Source organism: Canis aureus, chromosome 4 (genome assembly GCF_053574225.1).
Source record: "Canis aureus isolate CA01 chromosome 4, VMU_Caureus_v.1.0, whole genome shotgun sequence".
Lineage (NCBI taxonomy): Eukaryota > Metazoa > Chordata > Mammalia > Carnivora > Canidae > Canis > Canis aureus.
In genome coordinates, this window is record NC_135614.1 from 45,288,685 (window position 1) to 45,304,219 (window position 15,535).

Genomic DNA, 15,535 nt, shown 5'->3' on the forward strand with positions numbered 1-15,535 from the left:
TTTGCCAGCACTTCCACGTTGTATTGCTGTTGTTTGTTTGCTTGTGTTCCTTACTAGTTCCCGGATGGCTGTGTTTTATTCAACCCTGTTTCCCTGGCACCTGGCTTTGTCATCTGAACACCCAAGATGTGGCAGGCCCTATTTGTTGATAGAATGGGCAGATGGGTGATTTCAGTAGATATCGTATTAGCAGCTCCCATGTTTTTGTCTAGGCTGTTATCTTCCTTGAGGGAACCATGCATTCCCTCTCTTTATGGCTCTGCTGGGATTGGAGCCCATTCAAGTTCTCTGAGAGAGTCTCTCTGCCATTTCCATGGGTGCCAGAGGGATGTGAGTGAGGGGCTGCCAGCAATCATCTTTACCACATACAAGGAAAGCACACCTGGAAATAGAGCCAAATCCCAAGGAAAGAGAACTGGAGGTGGAGCAAAGACATCTTTTGAGTCCCTGGACCTAACCATGTCTGAAGCCATCCTGTTTCTGAACTTCCCAGTTTTTGCTTTGCATTGGGGTTCCACTTAGCTCCTAATTAATCCAGTGATGCCACCTGGGGGCAGAGCCAGGCTCCGTTCATGGTTTCCATCTCCTCTAGCTCGTAAAGTTGATTTACAGGGACTGAGCAGATTACTTCTGGTCAGGGGCCCTGTCTTAGAATAAAATCTGCATGTATTTGGCTGAGATAATATTAAGTTCAGAGACCATGCGGGGAGTGACCTGGGACTGGATATGGTGGTTGACTAGAAACAGGAGGACTTCCAGCCACCTGGGAGGCACCTGTTTTGTTGTGTAACCTCTGGTTACCTCAGCTCTCCAAGTTCCTCAGGATCTCTCAGGTGGTGGTAAAGTTCAAATCAATCAATTTGGGCAAAAGCGTTTATGAATGTGTAAGTGCAAGGAGATTGCTTTTACTGCCACTAGAATTGGTTCAGAGGGAGAAGGAGACCAGGGTGGGGAGCTATTGAAAGGATATAGAGAAGCAGGGGGAAGGGGAGAGAATGAAGGTGAATGTTTCATGCAAGTGGCTACCCCCATGGAACACTAAAGACGGGTGGGGGCAGGCAAGAGGAGATTTTGTTGTGTTCTCCCCAGGCCTGGGGACCCTGGAGCCCTGGTGAGGGCTGTGGAGCTGGTTTAGATGCTAAGTGGTCACCTCCTACCCCCATTACCCTCATAACTGGCATTCCTAGTTCATCTCTGGCAGGATGGCCACTGGGAAAGTTGTCCCACAGGCTTCCCACCCTTGGCCTGCTTGCAGAGCAAGGCCCTTTTACTTTATGTAGCTTATGTGGTAGGAGGGTGAAGCGGGGCGGGCAATGGAAGCTTGACTCCTTTACAGGTCAGGCTTCAGGACTGGGATATGTGTGCAGCTAGTCTTAGGGCAGGGATCCCACCTGCAGTCCTCATAGGCCAAGGATAATAGTTATTGGTGATCAGTCAATAGCCATTCCCATAGGCCAGGCACTGGATTGGGCGTTCATTACAGCAATCCTGCGAGATGGTATTACACCCATTTTACAGGGGGAGGAAACTGTGTCTTCAGAAGTTAAGAGACCCTGCTTAGCTAGAAAGGACAGCAGTGGGACTTGTTTTTTGTTTTTGACTCTGAAGACCGAAATTCAAAAATGTTACGCTGTTTTCCTTGAATAGTAACTGCTAACCGTTCATTATGCGCTTGTGAAGTGCTGGGCGCTGCCAAGTGCCTTTTGCATGTAAAACAGCCTGGAGCCGCCGGGCGAAGCTCTCGGAAGATTTTTACAGGAAAGGCCGCCATCTAGTGGCCAAATGGCAAGCCCAGCACTTACAGGACGAAGTGCTCCCTGGGGAGGGTGAAGCTTTGGGGAAAAAGGTGAAGTCAGTGGGGGAAGAGCCCCCAGCCGGCACAGCCTTGCTTCTGGAGGGCTGAGGCACAGCGAGAGAACCAGCTCCGGGCCTCAGAGGTCAGGCTGCCCAGCTGCCTCAGGAAGGAAGGGGGGGCTTGGGGTGGGGGCGTGGTGGACCAGAACTATCCTGGGAAGTCCCACCTTGGGCCCCTCAGAGGATTTCTGGAGGTGAGCCTCGGCTAGACTCCCCCTCCCCACAGGTGTTGTGTCCTTTCATCAGGGTGAGGTGGGGAGCCGGGACGTGGGTGTATCTGATGCATTCCCTGCAGAGCGGCCTGGGATCCCGCCCCTGGTGGTCAACCTTGTATGGACACGTCCGCACCTCTGAGGGAGTTCTGCACCTCCTCCTCATTTCTGCAATGGTGTTCTGGGGAGCTCTCCCTCTGTCCTCACCCCTCACCCCAGATGGCCCTCATCTGGCCTGGTACATTCCAACAGTGCAACTGTTGCTGTCTCCCAAGCTCTGCTCTGTTGGCCCCTCTTCTCTGCCCACTTTGCTAATCAAGCATTTCCCAGTCCTGGAGGACCTCCCCTAGGCCCGCTCCATGCCCCACAGGAGAATGTTTAACTTCCAGGTCTGATTTTCATTCCCGCCTCATTCTCTCTGACACGCCTCATCCCAGTCCACACACCTCCTGTTAGGCTCTGACCTGGTGCTTCTCAGTCCCGGCTGCATGTTCAGATCACCTGGGGAGCTTTGGCACCTATCCGTGCCCGGAACCCTGCCCCTGGGGTTCTGGTTTAGTTGGCCCGGGACCTGGAGGTTGTGGGTCTATTGAGAAAGTCCCCCAAGTGATTCTAATACGTAGCCAGGGGGCTCGCTTGTAACCATTGCTCCAGCCTTTCTGAACTTCTCCCCAGTGGACTTGCGTATCTTTTCTCCCTCCCATCTGTAGCACCCATTCTCCGTCCGGAGTGCCCTCTTCCAGCTTTTCTGACTAGCATTCTCTTACCTGGGAAGACTCAGCTCAAATGCTCCTGTAGAGAACTTGCAGCCCTTTCCTCTGGGCTTCACATTTTTGTGCATCACTTCTATGTGCCCTTGTGTCCCATTGATGGGCTTGTTTCTCCTCACACCTTAGACGGTGAGATCTTGGACCATGATGTACTTAGCTTTGTGTGCCCAGCTTCTGACAGTGCCAGGAACAAAACTCTGCTTGGTGATTAAATGTGGAGGGCCAGTCTTCATGTTGCTGAGACCTCCAACCTTCCAAATGTCAACCTTCTTGAAGAGCCCTTGAGACTGTGAGCCAGAGTCTCACACTGGAAGTACCTAGTCATGTTCCCTAGGTTGGGGAGAAGGGAGGCGGCCACACTGTGTGGGATTTGAGGGAAGGGCCTCCTCCATCCTCCCAAATCCTACATAAAAATTTCTCCCATATGACGATGGGCTGATTCCTCCATTTCCATGCTTAGAAAACCTGTGCTTGGAGCAAAGATTTAAAAATAATAAAAACTAACATTTCCTGAGAACTTACCATAGGTCATGAAACATGCAATATTCCACTTAATCATCATAGCAGGTTTGCAGCCTTGTGTTTACCCATCCTCGTGTACAGGTGAGGAAAGAGAGGCTCTTAGACATTGAGTTACATGCCAGAGACTGCTTGGGCTCACCAGCACCCAGTCTCCTTTTCTTCTAAAGGTCATACATGACATTCTCTAGTCTCTTGCAGTACGTGGGTCCACGGATATAAGAGAATGGCTGGGGGTTGGAGGAGGCTAGGCCTCATTGTCAGGTGTGGTTCATTAAAAATAAAATAGTTACACATGTGGCCTTGGATCTTTCTTCTTCAACCAGCTCAGTGGAGGGGATGTCCTCAATTCTGAGGATGTAGGAGACTGAGCCACAAGATGAAAGGAGGCTGGGACCCTGAATGACCAGCGTGGAGCAGAGCCATTCCCATCCCTGACCTACAGTGGACAGCTAGCTATATGAGTAAGAATTCAACTTTTCCATGTTAACTTATGTTGGATTTATCTCTTACAGCACCTATTGCTATGTACCCTAATTAATAGAGGTAACCATCTCCAGCTCTCATGTTCAGTCAGTGGTCCAGGTAAGATTTGTTTCCAAGCAGGCTGACTTCACAGTGCCCAAATGTATCCCCTGCGCTGCCTTTCCAGAATTCTGTATCAAGGTGCACATACTCTGGGAGAGGTCAAGCATTCCATCTTGTCATTTTAGGACTAGCCTGAGGAAAGGCAGGAGAGGATTTTTACCCAAGGCGCTCTCCCTCTCCCAGTTTGTGGGTTCATGCGTGTGTATTGTGAGGGGTTGGACTGGGCTAGGTATAGTAGGAAACTCATGAATAATTCAAAGATGGTTGGCATGCAAGAGGAGTTTCAGGTTCTAGTGAATTTCCGGTGACCTGTGATTTCCTGTGTGCCACACTGTGTGTCTGCCAACTGAGTCTAGTTGGGACAGAGTTCTGGGTTGAGCGAGCTCCTTGCTTCTTGTCTGGGATTGATTCTGTTGTGGTTGGTCCCACTGGCTGCTTCTACCCCGGGGAGATGGAACATAGTGGTTAACCCCTCCATAGCTCCCACTGAACCAGGATTCAGGCTGCCCCATGACCAGCTGGATTCTCTTCTGTGAGTACATATCCAAGTGGTCCTGACACCAATCGGATTAGACAAGGCAGGTGGTCAAAGCACACAGGAGGAGCTGTCCCCTGTCTCCTTCCTGAAGGGAAATGGCCCAAGCTCACTGCACTGGGCAAAAGTGTTCTTATGTGCTTCTGAGAGGGAAGTTGTTGGAAACCTTTTTGTTCTCCTGTTTGCTTTACTAGATGATCATAGCTTGCTCTGCTGCTGATGCTAACTGGGCCCATGAGACCTGGCACCTGATGTAAAGCAGGCTAGCCTGGCCTCTCTCTCCCCATCCTTCCACCTGGGGACATGGCCCCTGGCCTGGCAGCAGTGCCTCAGAGCGCTGGAGGGGGTCTCTGCGGTATGCTAACTAGACCTCCTGGGGAGCTTCTGAAATCAGTCACAGCTGGACTGGAATCTGATTCCACCACTTACCAGCTAGGGGGTAATTAGCCTCAGTTTCCTCACCTGCAAAGTGAATGCTACTAGGAGTTCATTCTTGCAGTCTAGCCACTTGATTCATTTCCACTTCCTGCTGTAGTCCAAAACGCCTCCCTCTTAGGCCAGTGGCCACCAGCCTTCTCTGTTATCTCACTCAGGTGACAACGTCTGATTCCCCTGCCTGTTTTCCACACTGCGTGCGGAGCACTTCCTTATGAAATTAAAACAGACTCCCTCTTGTTTTTAATTAAAAAAAAAAAAAAAAAAGGAGACCCCCTCCTACCCCATCCCCCCCCCCCCCCACCACTCCCAGCCTGTGCATCTTCTGATTCCTGCCAACCTCTTCTGTGTTTCAGCCTGGCTCAGCACCGTCCCTTTGTATAGACCGGCCCCCGGGTTCTGGAGTGCGTTCCTTGCTCTTCACCTGGCTAATGCTTGCCTTCAGACCCTAGCCACTTTTGTGCATTCTCAGTCTAGGTCACCTCTCCAGTTATGAGCTTCCATGGCTTTAAACGTCTTTACTTAAAAAAAAAATTTAAAAAAATTAAAAAAAAATTTTTTTTTCATTGCTTCATACATCCTCTTGGTGCTTAACACCCCTGCCATTTTCACTAGTTAGTGGAATGATTTGATGATTATTTGTCTACATTCCTGACCCAAGTTTTGAGAGGTGAGGACCCACGTTTTTGTCTACCCACCTCCTTTATCCCCAGAACTTAGCACAGGACCCGGTGCGTGACAAGCCCTCGGTGTAATGCTGCTGAATGAATGAAAGATGGGGATGAAATGAATGTGTTGTATGCAGAGCACTTACCACTCTTGTTGGCATTAGTAAGCATCAGTAAGTACTAGCTATTGATGATACTATTACTCTGTGGGTTTGGTGGAAAAAAAATTCGTCCGTATCATAAGCGCTCTCCTTACTTGGGTTGCCCCAAGTGTGCAAGTTTGGGGGTCACTTAATCTGGAAGAAACTATAGATACAGATACAGGCACACCTCCCAGTGAGGCAAGAGTGTTTGCCCTCACTTCCGGCCAGCACTTTCCAGAAGCAGAACTCAGCATCAGGGGAAGCCTGATTGTCCCTCGAAGGCTGGAGGGACCGCTCCATGCAGGGCTAGGTGTGAGGGTCCTCACTGTCCCCACCCCCCCTTCAGACTTTTTCTTCACCCCGGTTCCACGCAGAGAGGGGGCGGCAGGCGCAGGCAGAGATCACTCTGTTGTTTAGAGCAGTCTGGGGAGCCCCTAACAAGAGCTCCTCCCAAAGTTCGAAATACCAGCTCAGCCTATGCTTCTCAGCAGCCTCTCCCTTGTCCTCACCTCAAAGCATTTCCACAGAAGACCAGTGTCCACAGGAGTTTTAGAGACTTTATTTATGTATAAACAATTTAAACACTTTGCCATAAATTATCTTTGCCTGTCCCTAGTCTTTGCTTAGCAGCAAATTAAAATTAATATAAAAACTCGATGAACAATTCATACATGTATATTACAAAAAAGTTCCTGTACCAAAGTTCTTATTAGACTTTTTTTTTTTTGTTTTTCTTTATTTTTTTTTTTTGTTTTTGTGGGTTTTTTTTTTTTTTTTTTTTTGAATTTTTTTATTTTCTCTCCTCGTGGTGACTGTCATGTGATTGTCTCAGTTTCTGGACCAAACAAACACACTAATAATTTTAAATCTGAAACAGTGATTGTGCCTTGAGGCTTATGTATGTACAGGGTGATCTGAAGTGGTGCCCGTTAGCAAAAGAGTGTCACAATGCCACACCTCTACTGCAACTGATACCCACGAACTACGGAATCTAAACAGACTACACCCTGTAACTGCGTATTACTGTCCACAATGGAATCTTCAAAGACAAAAGAGTATGAAATTTATCTGTAGTGATTATAGCCACCATTTTGAATTAAATTTTACACTCTGCGCTCAAATAAATTAGCTCAGGCCGGACTAAGTTGGGACCTGAGAGTTTAAGTGCTGAACGGTATTATTTCGCTTTGATTTTTGATATTAATTTCCTTTTTTTGTGTGTTTTTCTTTTTTTTTTTTCTTTAAAAAGTATTTCCAGTGCTCACTCTTTCACTTTTATCCCCCCCCTCCCCAGTCGCTACACACAAATCACCCCCAAAGTCGTGTTTTAAATGCACCTGTATTTGTTTAAACGAAAACGTCTGTAGTATTTGTCCAACAAGCAGTCTGATTCGGTTTCCTCAGCTGGTCTGTGACGCCGGCCCTGGCGGATGTCTCTGCGTCGCTCACGTGTGGATGAGTGAGGTAATAGGATATGAGGCCTTCTCGTCTTCACGGCTTTGTTTTTCGGTCGGTATATATGGTTTGCTTTCTGTTTTTTTTTTTGTGTTTTTGTTTTGTTTTTCTGTTCTTTTGCTCCTTTTAGACATCTTGTGTCTTTTCTTCTTCTTCCTTTTTTTTTTTTTTTTTTTTTTTCCTGTGTAGACCCAGAACAAGTGGGTCATATTTTAGGGGAACTTGGAACATGTTGTGTGTGTTCATTCATTCGTTTGTTTTGTTTTCCTCAGAATTTTCAGCCAGGCTTTAGTCTACTTCAGGATGTGGGACTTCTTGCTTGGACAGTAGCATTTGAACTCAAAAAATGTGAGCTTTCTTGCCACTTGATATCCTAAAGCAGCCTGGCCTAGTGCCCCTGGTAGGTCTTCATCTCCTTAGGAGAGGAGATAACAGTTACTCCCGCTGAGCCATCCAGACAAGGAATGGCAGCAGATTATTTTGTTACCTCTTTCCCATCTCATTCTGTCTTAAAAACTGGATGTTGCTGCTACTGTCTGCAAGCTCTGGGTATTGCTCTACAGGAAGCACGTAATATCCCTCATAACCTTGCACACGTCCCGTGCTCAGGAGCTGCTGCTTCTCACCCTCGGTCCACAGGCGGCTCCCCTCTCTCCCGTCCCTGGCTTTCTGCTGCTCCTTGGCCCAGGCGGTGCCCAGGGCCCTCTGTCTCGCCTGGTCCAGGACGCGAGCCTTCTCTTCGTCCAGGGTATCGGGGGTGAGGCCATAGCGGATGCTGAGCAGCAGCGTGGAGTACTGGAATTCAATGTTGGTGAACCTTCGAGTCCTGCCGTTGACCAGCAGCGTGGGCTGCGACACGGTTACATTCACCCCGCTCTCCAGCACCTTGCGGCCGATCGTGGTGCCCAGCGTGACCAGGTCGCCGTCGGCCGAGCCGATCTTCACAAAGTAGTGGGTGTCCTTGCCCTCGATGCTGTAGTGCATCTTGTCCAGGTAGTAGGCGTTGTTCAGCACGGAAGCCACCTTGCGGCTGTCCTCGCTGGCGATGCTGGACACACCGGTGGTCACTTGTCCTTCTTTGATGGCAAACATGATGCCTTTGCCGATGATGGGTGTGGTGGTGGCAAACCAGTGGCCTGCTTTCTCTCGGATGTTGGCATGGAGCTTTTTAGAGATGACCTGCCCTTCCAGAGCCATGAAGGCCTGATTATGCCTCTCTGTTGTCTGCTGGACACCTGTAATGAGCTGTGGGCAGAAGAAAACACAGAAGGCTGAGATGATGGTCCAGGCAGCTCTTTGCATGGGCCGAGCAGCTCATTAAAAAAGAGTCCGGGAAATGCTTGGACTCTCGGCAAGAACTAGGCTTATACCTGTAATGATATGAGCTAACATAGTCCTACCTTTTGAAACTAGCACAGGCTGGCTGGTTCCCAGTGCTCTGATGGTGTGGCCTGTCTGCCTTGTAACTGTGACCCTGACTAAAAGGACAGTGCAGAGGTCCGCCACCTTGTTGACATCTGTACCCAGGCCTACCCACTTACCATGTTTCTCCATTATTGGAGAAGAGAGAGTCACTCTGCTCTCGGATGGTTTGGCAGCTGCCTTGTACACTTCAGACCGAGGAATATCCTGACCCAAAGGGCAGGGTGTTCGTTTGAGAAGCTATGAACCCTGCTGCTGTGACCTAGATTTTCTTCGAGGCCAATGCCCAGGGTATTCATTAACTTCCTTGGGTTAAGACCTTGCTACTCAAAGCATGACTAGTAGCAGAAGAATCGCCGGGACTTGCCTTGTTAGAGAAGCAGAATCTCAGGCCTCATCCAGACCCACTGAGTCAGAAGCTGCATCTTAGCAAGACATACCCTAGGTGGTTTGTGTGCATATTAATGTTGGTGAGGCACCAGACTAAGGTTCTGGCTTTGTGGGCCAGAGGGAATATCCTCGGGCTCTGAGTCATTTGCTTTGGATCCTAGCCCTGGTTCTGCAGAGAGACGAAATCACCATTGTCTCCTTGGCCTTGAGCTCTCTACTCACAAATTACAACTCATCTCAATTGGTGGTTGGGGGACAGACTGGGATAATGGAAGAGGCTGTGTTTGGGAGGTAACGGCACTTAGATAAATGAGAGAAATGATGGCTATTCATCCACTGAGTGGTCCCCACAGGGCAGAACTGAGAGAAGGTTGTTCTCAATTACCCACCGGCTCCTCCTTGTCTCTCTTTAGTTACATAGTGTGGATGATTATTCAGAGCAGATGAGACCTTTCAGACTTTTATGTTGCTGGGCACTGTCCTATAACAGGGGTTATCTGAACACTGATGCCCACCCCTCCTGTCTGCCAGAGGTTTCAGGAGCACCCAGATGGAAACTGACCATCTCTTGGTCATCACTGAAAGACCCAAGCACAAATTACATTCCGAAAACTTAATCTGTATACATTTGGGCCATAAAACGCTGAGGTTTTATGTCAGGCATAAAAATGTTCTTTAATGGGATAGAAACTGCAAACCACAGTTATATTATGTCCCATAAAAGCCAAAAGGGTTATGATCTTATAGGCAGTGCAGATGGTAGGTTGCTGCTAGATTTCTCTGTGCTGTTGTTAATCAAGGAGTGACTCAAGGGTATATACTGAGCAGATAATGATACCACAATTAAGGTAATAATTGAGGTTGGGAAGAAAAATGTGCTATGCCAGACAGGTGACGGCACTGACATTCGCTTTCGTGGGAAGTCACAATGTTTCATGCACCTTTTTATACCCAGCTCTGATGTTTGCCTCCTCTACTGACATGCCCTTGGCTCCCATGCGGTTCTGTTTGCAAAAGGGAATGAGGACAATCATTCAGATTCTTGGCAGGAACCTCTGCTTACCTGTCCATTCTCACTGGCTTGACTCTCTGACAATTCATAGGGAGGAGGCACGAAATACATTTTGGCTCTTGGGAAGCCAGGAATTATGTTGCTAAGCTGAAATCCAAACATCACAAGCCAGCTTTTCACATCTACGGTGGAAACAAAAATAAAGATTTCTGAATCATGATGGATGGAAAGCAGTTGAGGATCTTGGAGAGAGAACAAAACAAAAGGGGTGGTTGGGTGTGGAGTCCAGCAGGGGAGGGAGGCAAAAGCTTGTGAAAGTCTCCTGGTCCAGACCCAGAGCCGCTTTACATCAGTCCTGGGAAGGATGTCCTTCCAACCTTGATCACCTGATAATCCCCAATTGAGGGCCAGTCCTGGAGTAAGATTTAGTTTAGAATCCCCTTACCATGTGACCTTGGGTAAAGTTCCTGAGGCTCTCTAAGCTTTGTGTTCTCAGATATGAATTGGGATGATAACTGTACCCATGTTTCTTTCTAGGTTCTTGGGAAAGCAGAGGGAGAAATCCACATAAAGGGCTTGTGACAGTGCCTGGCACATATATTGCTCAGTAAATATGAACTCCTTCATTTAAAGTATTATAGGGAGTATCTGTTATAGGCCAGTCGGTGTGTTTGGAAGCTGGGGGTACAATGATCAACTAAATGGATAAGTGATGATGATGATTATTTTTTTAAAGATTTTATTCATTTATTCATGAGAGACACACAGAGACACAGGCAGAGGGAGAAGCAGGCTCCATGCAGGGAGCCTGACATGGGACTCGATCCCGGGTCTCCAGGATCACACCCTGGGCTGAAGGCAGCACTAAACAGCTGAGCCACCCGGGCTGCCCATAAGTGATGATTATTAACACTGTGTGTGGACATTGGCACGTGTTGGGGGCTGCACTGAGGCTGGCTCATTATGGAAAGGGGGTTCCAAAAGTATGTGGAATGCACAAAGTCTTCTGGCTCCTGAGACCCTTTTCTCAGATGCCTACTCTTCAAAAAGAGGCCAGGAGAGAGCTCTCACGCTCTCAGAGTAAGACTTCCCTTCCCCTGCCAGGGTCATGGCTGAGTCCCTTGCTTTGGGATTTATGCCTCTTACCCCAAGGGTCCATTGAATGATTCAGGCTTTCAGAGTAAGACTGCAGTCCCTAGGATGCCTCCTTCCACAGTGATTGGTAGAGAGCCCTGGACATCCATCCCTTGCAGCACTCACAGCCTCACCCATGCCATTGATCTGGGGTCTAGAAGGAGTCCCCTTCTTAGGCTCCTTATCTCTGTTTATAAGAGGCACCGCAACATCATGCCCTGCAGCTTCCCACTTCTACCATCGGTGGGCCTGGAGATACAAGTGCTCCTTGCTGCAGTCATTACTGACCCCAGGCTAATCACTCACCTGCATTTCATGGTGCTTTTCTGCTTCACTGGCCTTCTTGCCACCTCTGTTCCTAAATTCATTCTTAGTGATTCCATTTTATAAGCACTGGTATCTTCATTCCTTTGATGACCACTCCCTCCCCCCATCCTCTGGACCCTGTCATCACCAATAATTCTGATTCCCCACTATCTCAATTTCATGCACATCATCCTCTGACCACCACCTGGACTCTTTCTAATTTACTCCTTTTTATGATCTGATGCACATGCTCCTTAGTCCTCTCCCCTCCTCCCTAGGATCTTCATGCTATCCTTAGCTTCTTGTCCCTATTCCTCAACATCTTGGTCTCTTTTCCTACCTAGCACATGTCCATGGCCAATCATTAGAATCATTCCTCACAGATATTCTCACTCTGTCCCTTTCTCACTTTATCACACTTGCTTGGTGAAATCACAATTTTGGTTAATCCATGTTGTTTGCCCTATTCTTTATTTATACCCGTGCAGCAGAAAGTGACTAGAGAAATAAACAGAACTACACTGACTGGTGTCACTTTAAATTCCTGAACCCCAGTTGTGCCTTCCTCCATCCGAGATTCTTCTAATCTTCTGGGTGATGTTACATCTTATCTTTCCTAAAACCCTCAACATCTGTTTTCCCTTCTCATTAGAACAGCTGACCTTGTTTCCTATTCTGAAAAAACCCAACGCAGCCAGAGGGGAATTCCTCTAAACTCTCATCACCTTAACTGGCCTTCCAGCATCTGTAACCATATTCCCCACCTTCTTCTTGTTACTCTAGATTAACTGCTAAAGTCAACCCTCTATGTATGCAGTAGGTAGCATCTTTTATTTTGTCCACCCAAGGACATCACTCCAGTGACACTCTCTCCCTCTCATGGTATCAAGTTACTCCTCTTCTGTTGGATCAAACCTGTCAGCATGCAGACATGCTACCAAATGTCCACCTTACAAGAAATCCTTTTTTATCCCTTTTCCCATTTGCTACCAACCATTTCTCCCACCTTCCTTGACAAAAACTTCTCAGGATCAAAAGATTTCTCTGGACTCCTTATTTCCCATTCTCCTTTGAATCAGGCTTTGTCCCTAACTATCCAATGTAGCAACTCTTATCAAGGTCACAAAATTACCTCCATGTTGCTAAGTCTGATATTAATCTGGGTCCTTATCTTACTTATTATAAGTACTTGACAAGTTGAATGCTCCTACCTTTCTTTTTTTCTTGACTCTCTGGACAACACATTCATTTGTCCTTCTCCTACTTTGGTAGCTACTCCTTGTTCCTTTTTGGTTCTTCCGTATTTGCCTCCTGATCTCTTTAGTGTTGGAATACCCTAGACTTAAGTCTACAAACTTCTCCACTCTATCTACTCTCACGGACATGGTGATCTTATCCATCCTTAGGGCTCTAATTACCATCAATATATTGATGCTGACTCTAAAATTTATATCTACATCCTGACATCTCTTTGAGCTCCAAACTACTATATGTAATTACATTTCAGATTTTTGTCCAAAACTGGACTCCTGATCTTCCCCAAACCTGTCCCATCCACACACTTTTCCATCCCAGATAACGGCCATTCCATCCTCCTAGCCACCATCCCTGACCCCTTTCTTTTCTTTACTCTTCATATCTAAATCCATTGATGAATCCTTTGCTTTTTTAAATTGAGATAACAAAATTGACAATTTTAACCATTTTTAAGTGCATAATTCAGTGGCTTCTAGTACATTCACCATGTTGTACAACCATCATTACTATTTAATTCCAGAACATTTTCTTCATGCCCTAAGCAGTCATTTTGCATTCTCTTTTCTCCTCAGTCCCTGCTAACCACCAAACTGCTTTCTATCTCTATGGATTTGCTTATTCTGGACGTTTCTTATAAATGCAATCATACAATATGTGGCCTTTTGTGCCCGGTTTCCTTCACTTAGCATAATGTATTCAAGGTTCATCCATGTTGTACCACATTATCAATAGAGTTCATTTCTTTTTATGGACAAATAATATTCCATTGTTTGGGTATAACACACTTTGTTTATCTGTTCATCAGTTAATGGGTATCTGGGTTGTTTTTATTATTTACTATTATGAATAATGTTGCTATGAATATCTCTGTACAGATTTTTGTTCGAAAACCTGTTTTCAGTTCTCTTGCTTATATACATACCTAGGTGTGAAATTTGCTGTGTTGTATGGTTAAATCCTTTGTTTTTACTTTTAAAATAGATCCAGAATCTGTGTCCACTTGCTATCACTTCAAAACGTCAACTCTGGCTCATTATCCCTCACCTGAACTTCTAACTGGCCTCGCTGCTTCCACCTTTCTGTCCCACATAATTTATCAGCATCGTAGCCAGAATGAGCCCTTAAACCTGGAGCAGACCATGCCATTCCCTTGCTCAGAACACCCAGGGAACCCTCATTTCTCTCTCTCTCTCTTTTTTTTTTTTTTCATTTTTCTCAATGAAGAGGCCAAAGTCTTCCCACTGGTCTCTAAGGACCTCGTCGATTATCTGTCTGACCTCCTGTTCTCTTGCTCTCTCCCTTGCCCACACAGCTCCAGCCTTGATGCTATTTCTTGAACATGCCAGGCATACACTCATCTTGGGGTCTTTACACTGACAAGCTCCTCTTCCCAGAGTGTTCTCTAAAAGTATTTTTTGGCTCTCTCACCTCCTCCAAGTCTTTTTTTTTTAAAAGATTTTATTTATTTATTTGAGAGACAGAGCACAAGAGAGCAGTGGGGGGGTGCAGAGACAGAGGCAAAGGGAGAAGCAGAATCCCTGCTGAGCAGGGAGCCAAATGCAGGACTTGATCCCAGGACCCTGAGATCATGACCTGAGTCAAAGGCAGATGTTTAACCAACTGAGCTAGCCAGGTGCCCTTCTCTTCTTCTTCTTCCTTTTTTTTTTTTTTTTTTTTTAAGATTTATTTATTTATTCATTAGAGAGAGAGAGGCAGGCTCCATGCAGGGAGCCTGATATGGAAATCGATCCCCAGACCTGGGGTCACGCCCTGAGCCGAAGGCAGACACTCAACCACTGAGCCACTCAGGTGTCCCCCCACTTCGCCTCTTTTAAGTTTTATTTTTTTTTATTTTTTTAAACAGATTTATTTTATTAAGACTTTATCCATCCATTCATAGACACACAGAGAGAGGCAGAGACACAGGTAGAGGGAGAAGCAGGCTCCATGCAGGGAGCCCGACGTGGGACTCGATCCCGGGTCTCCAGGATCACACCCCAGGCTGCAGGCGGAGCCAAACCGCTGCGCCACCAGGGCTGCCCTTAAGTTTTATTTTAAATTTTGTTTATTTATTCATGAGAGAGAGAGAGAGAGAGCAGAGACCTAGGCAGAGGGAGAAGTAGGCTCCATGGAGGGAGCCCCAGATCCGGGTCCCCAGGATCACACCCTGGGCTGAAGGCAGGTACTAAACTGCTGAGCCATCCAGGGATCCCCTCCTCTTTCAAGTCTTGTTCAAATGTTGCCTCTTGAATAAGGCAAACCCAATCACCACATTTAAAACCCTTTTAAACCTTCCCTTCCCTCATTCTCCACTTCCAACAATTCCAAGTCCCCTTACTCTGTTCATCTTTCACCCCCTACCCCCAAAGTAATCACATTCTAATATGCTGTATCATTTGTGTATTTATTGTTTACTCTCTGTCTCCCTTACTGAGATTGTGAGTTCTACTAGTGCAGGGACTTAAAATTTTTGTTTTATCCACTAATGTCCTCCTAGGTCCTATAAAGGCCTGGCACAAAATTGGTGTTTGATAAGTATCCATGGAATGAATGAATGAAAGAATACTGAATATATGTGGCAAAAGCTACCCTCAGTAGTTTAAGCAGTGACAGAGGAGCTAATGGTGCCTGGGAGCATACTTCTGAAGACGTTAAGTAAGGTATAACTACCTCCTGCCCTGGGACTGCTGTGAGGAATTTAATGTTGACTTTGCTACTAAATATATCAGCATAAAAGAACCTTCTGATTAGAGGGAATCTGGGATATACAGTCCATCCATCATCCTTGGGCACAGGCTGACTGGTTCCTTCAATAACTTGGGCTATCACTAAGAT

At 46.7% G+C, this 15,535-nt stretch overlaps 1 protein-coding gene across 9 annotated transcripts in view; it reads right to left on the reverse strand.

Annotated features, from left to right (window-relative positions):
* Positions 1 to 6,261: 6,261 nt before the first annotated feature.
* Positions 6,262 to 15,535, reverse strand: part of TENM2 (teneurin transmembrane protein 2) — a 1,508,878-nt gene continuing 1,499,604 nt past the window's right edge. For all 9 annotated transcript variants that reach the window (XM_077895600.1, XM_077895599.1, XM_077895598.1 and 6 more), the window contains 2 exons: positions 10,055 to 10,185; positions 6,262 to 8,424 (listed from right to left, as the gene is read on the reverse strand). In XM_077895600.1, the coding sequence (XP_077751726.1) occupies positions 7,663 to 8,424; positions 10,055 to 10,185 (893 nt within the window). In that variant the 3' untranslated portion in view covers positions 6,262 to 7,662. The remainder of the gene's footprint in view (positions 8,425 to 10,054; positions 10,186 to 15,535) is intronic.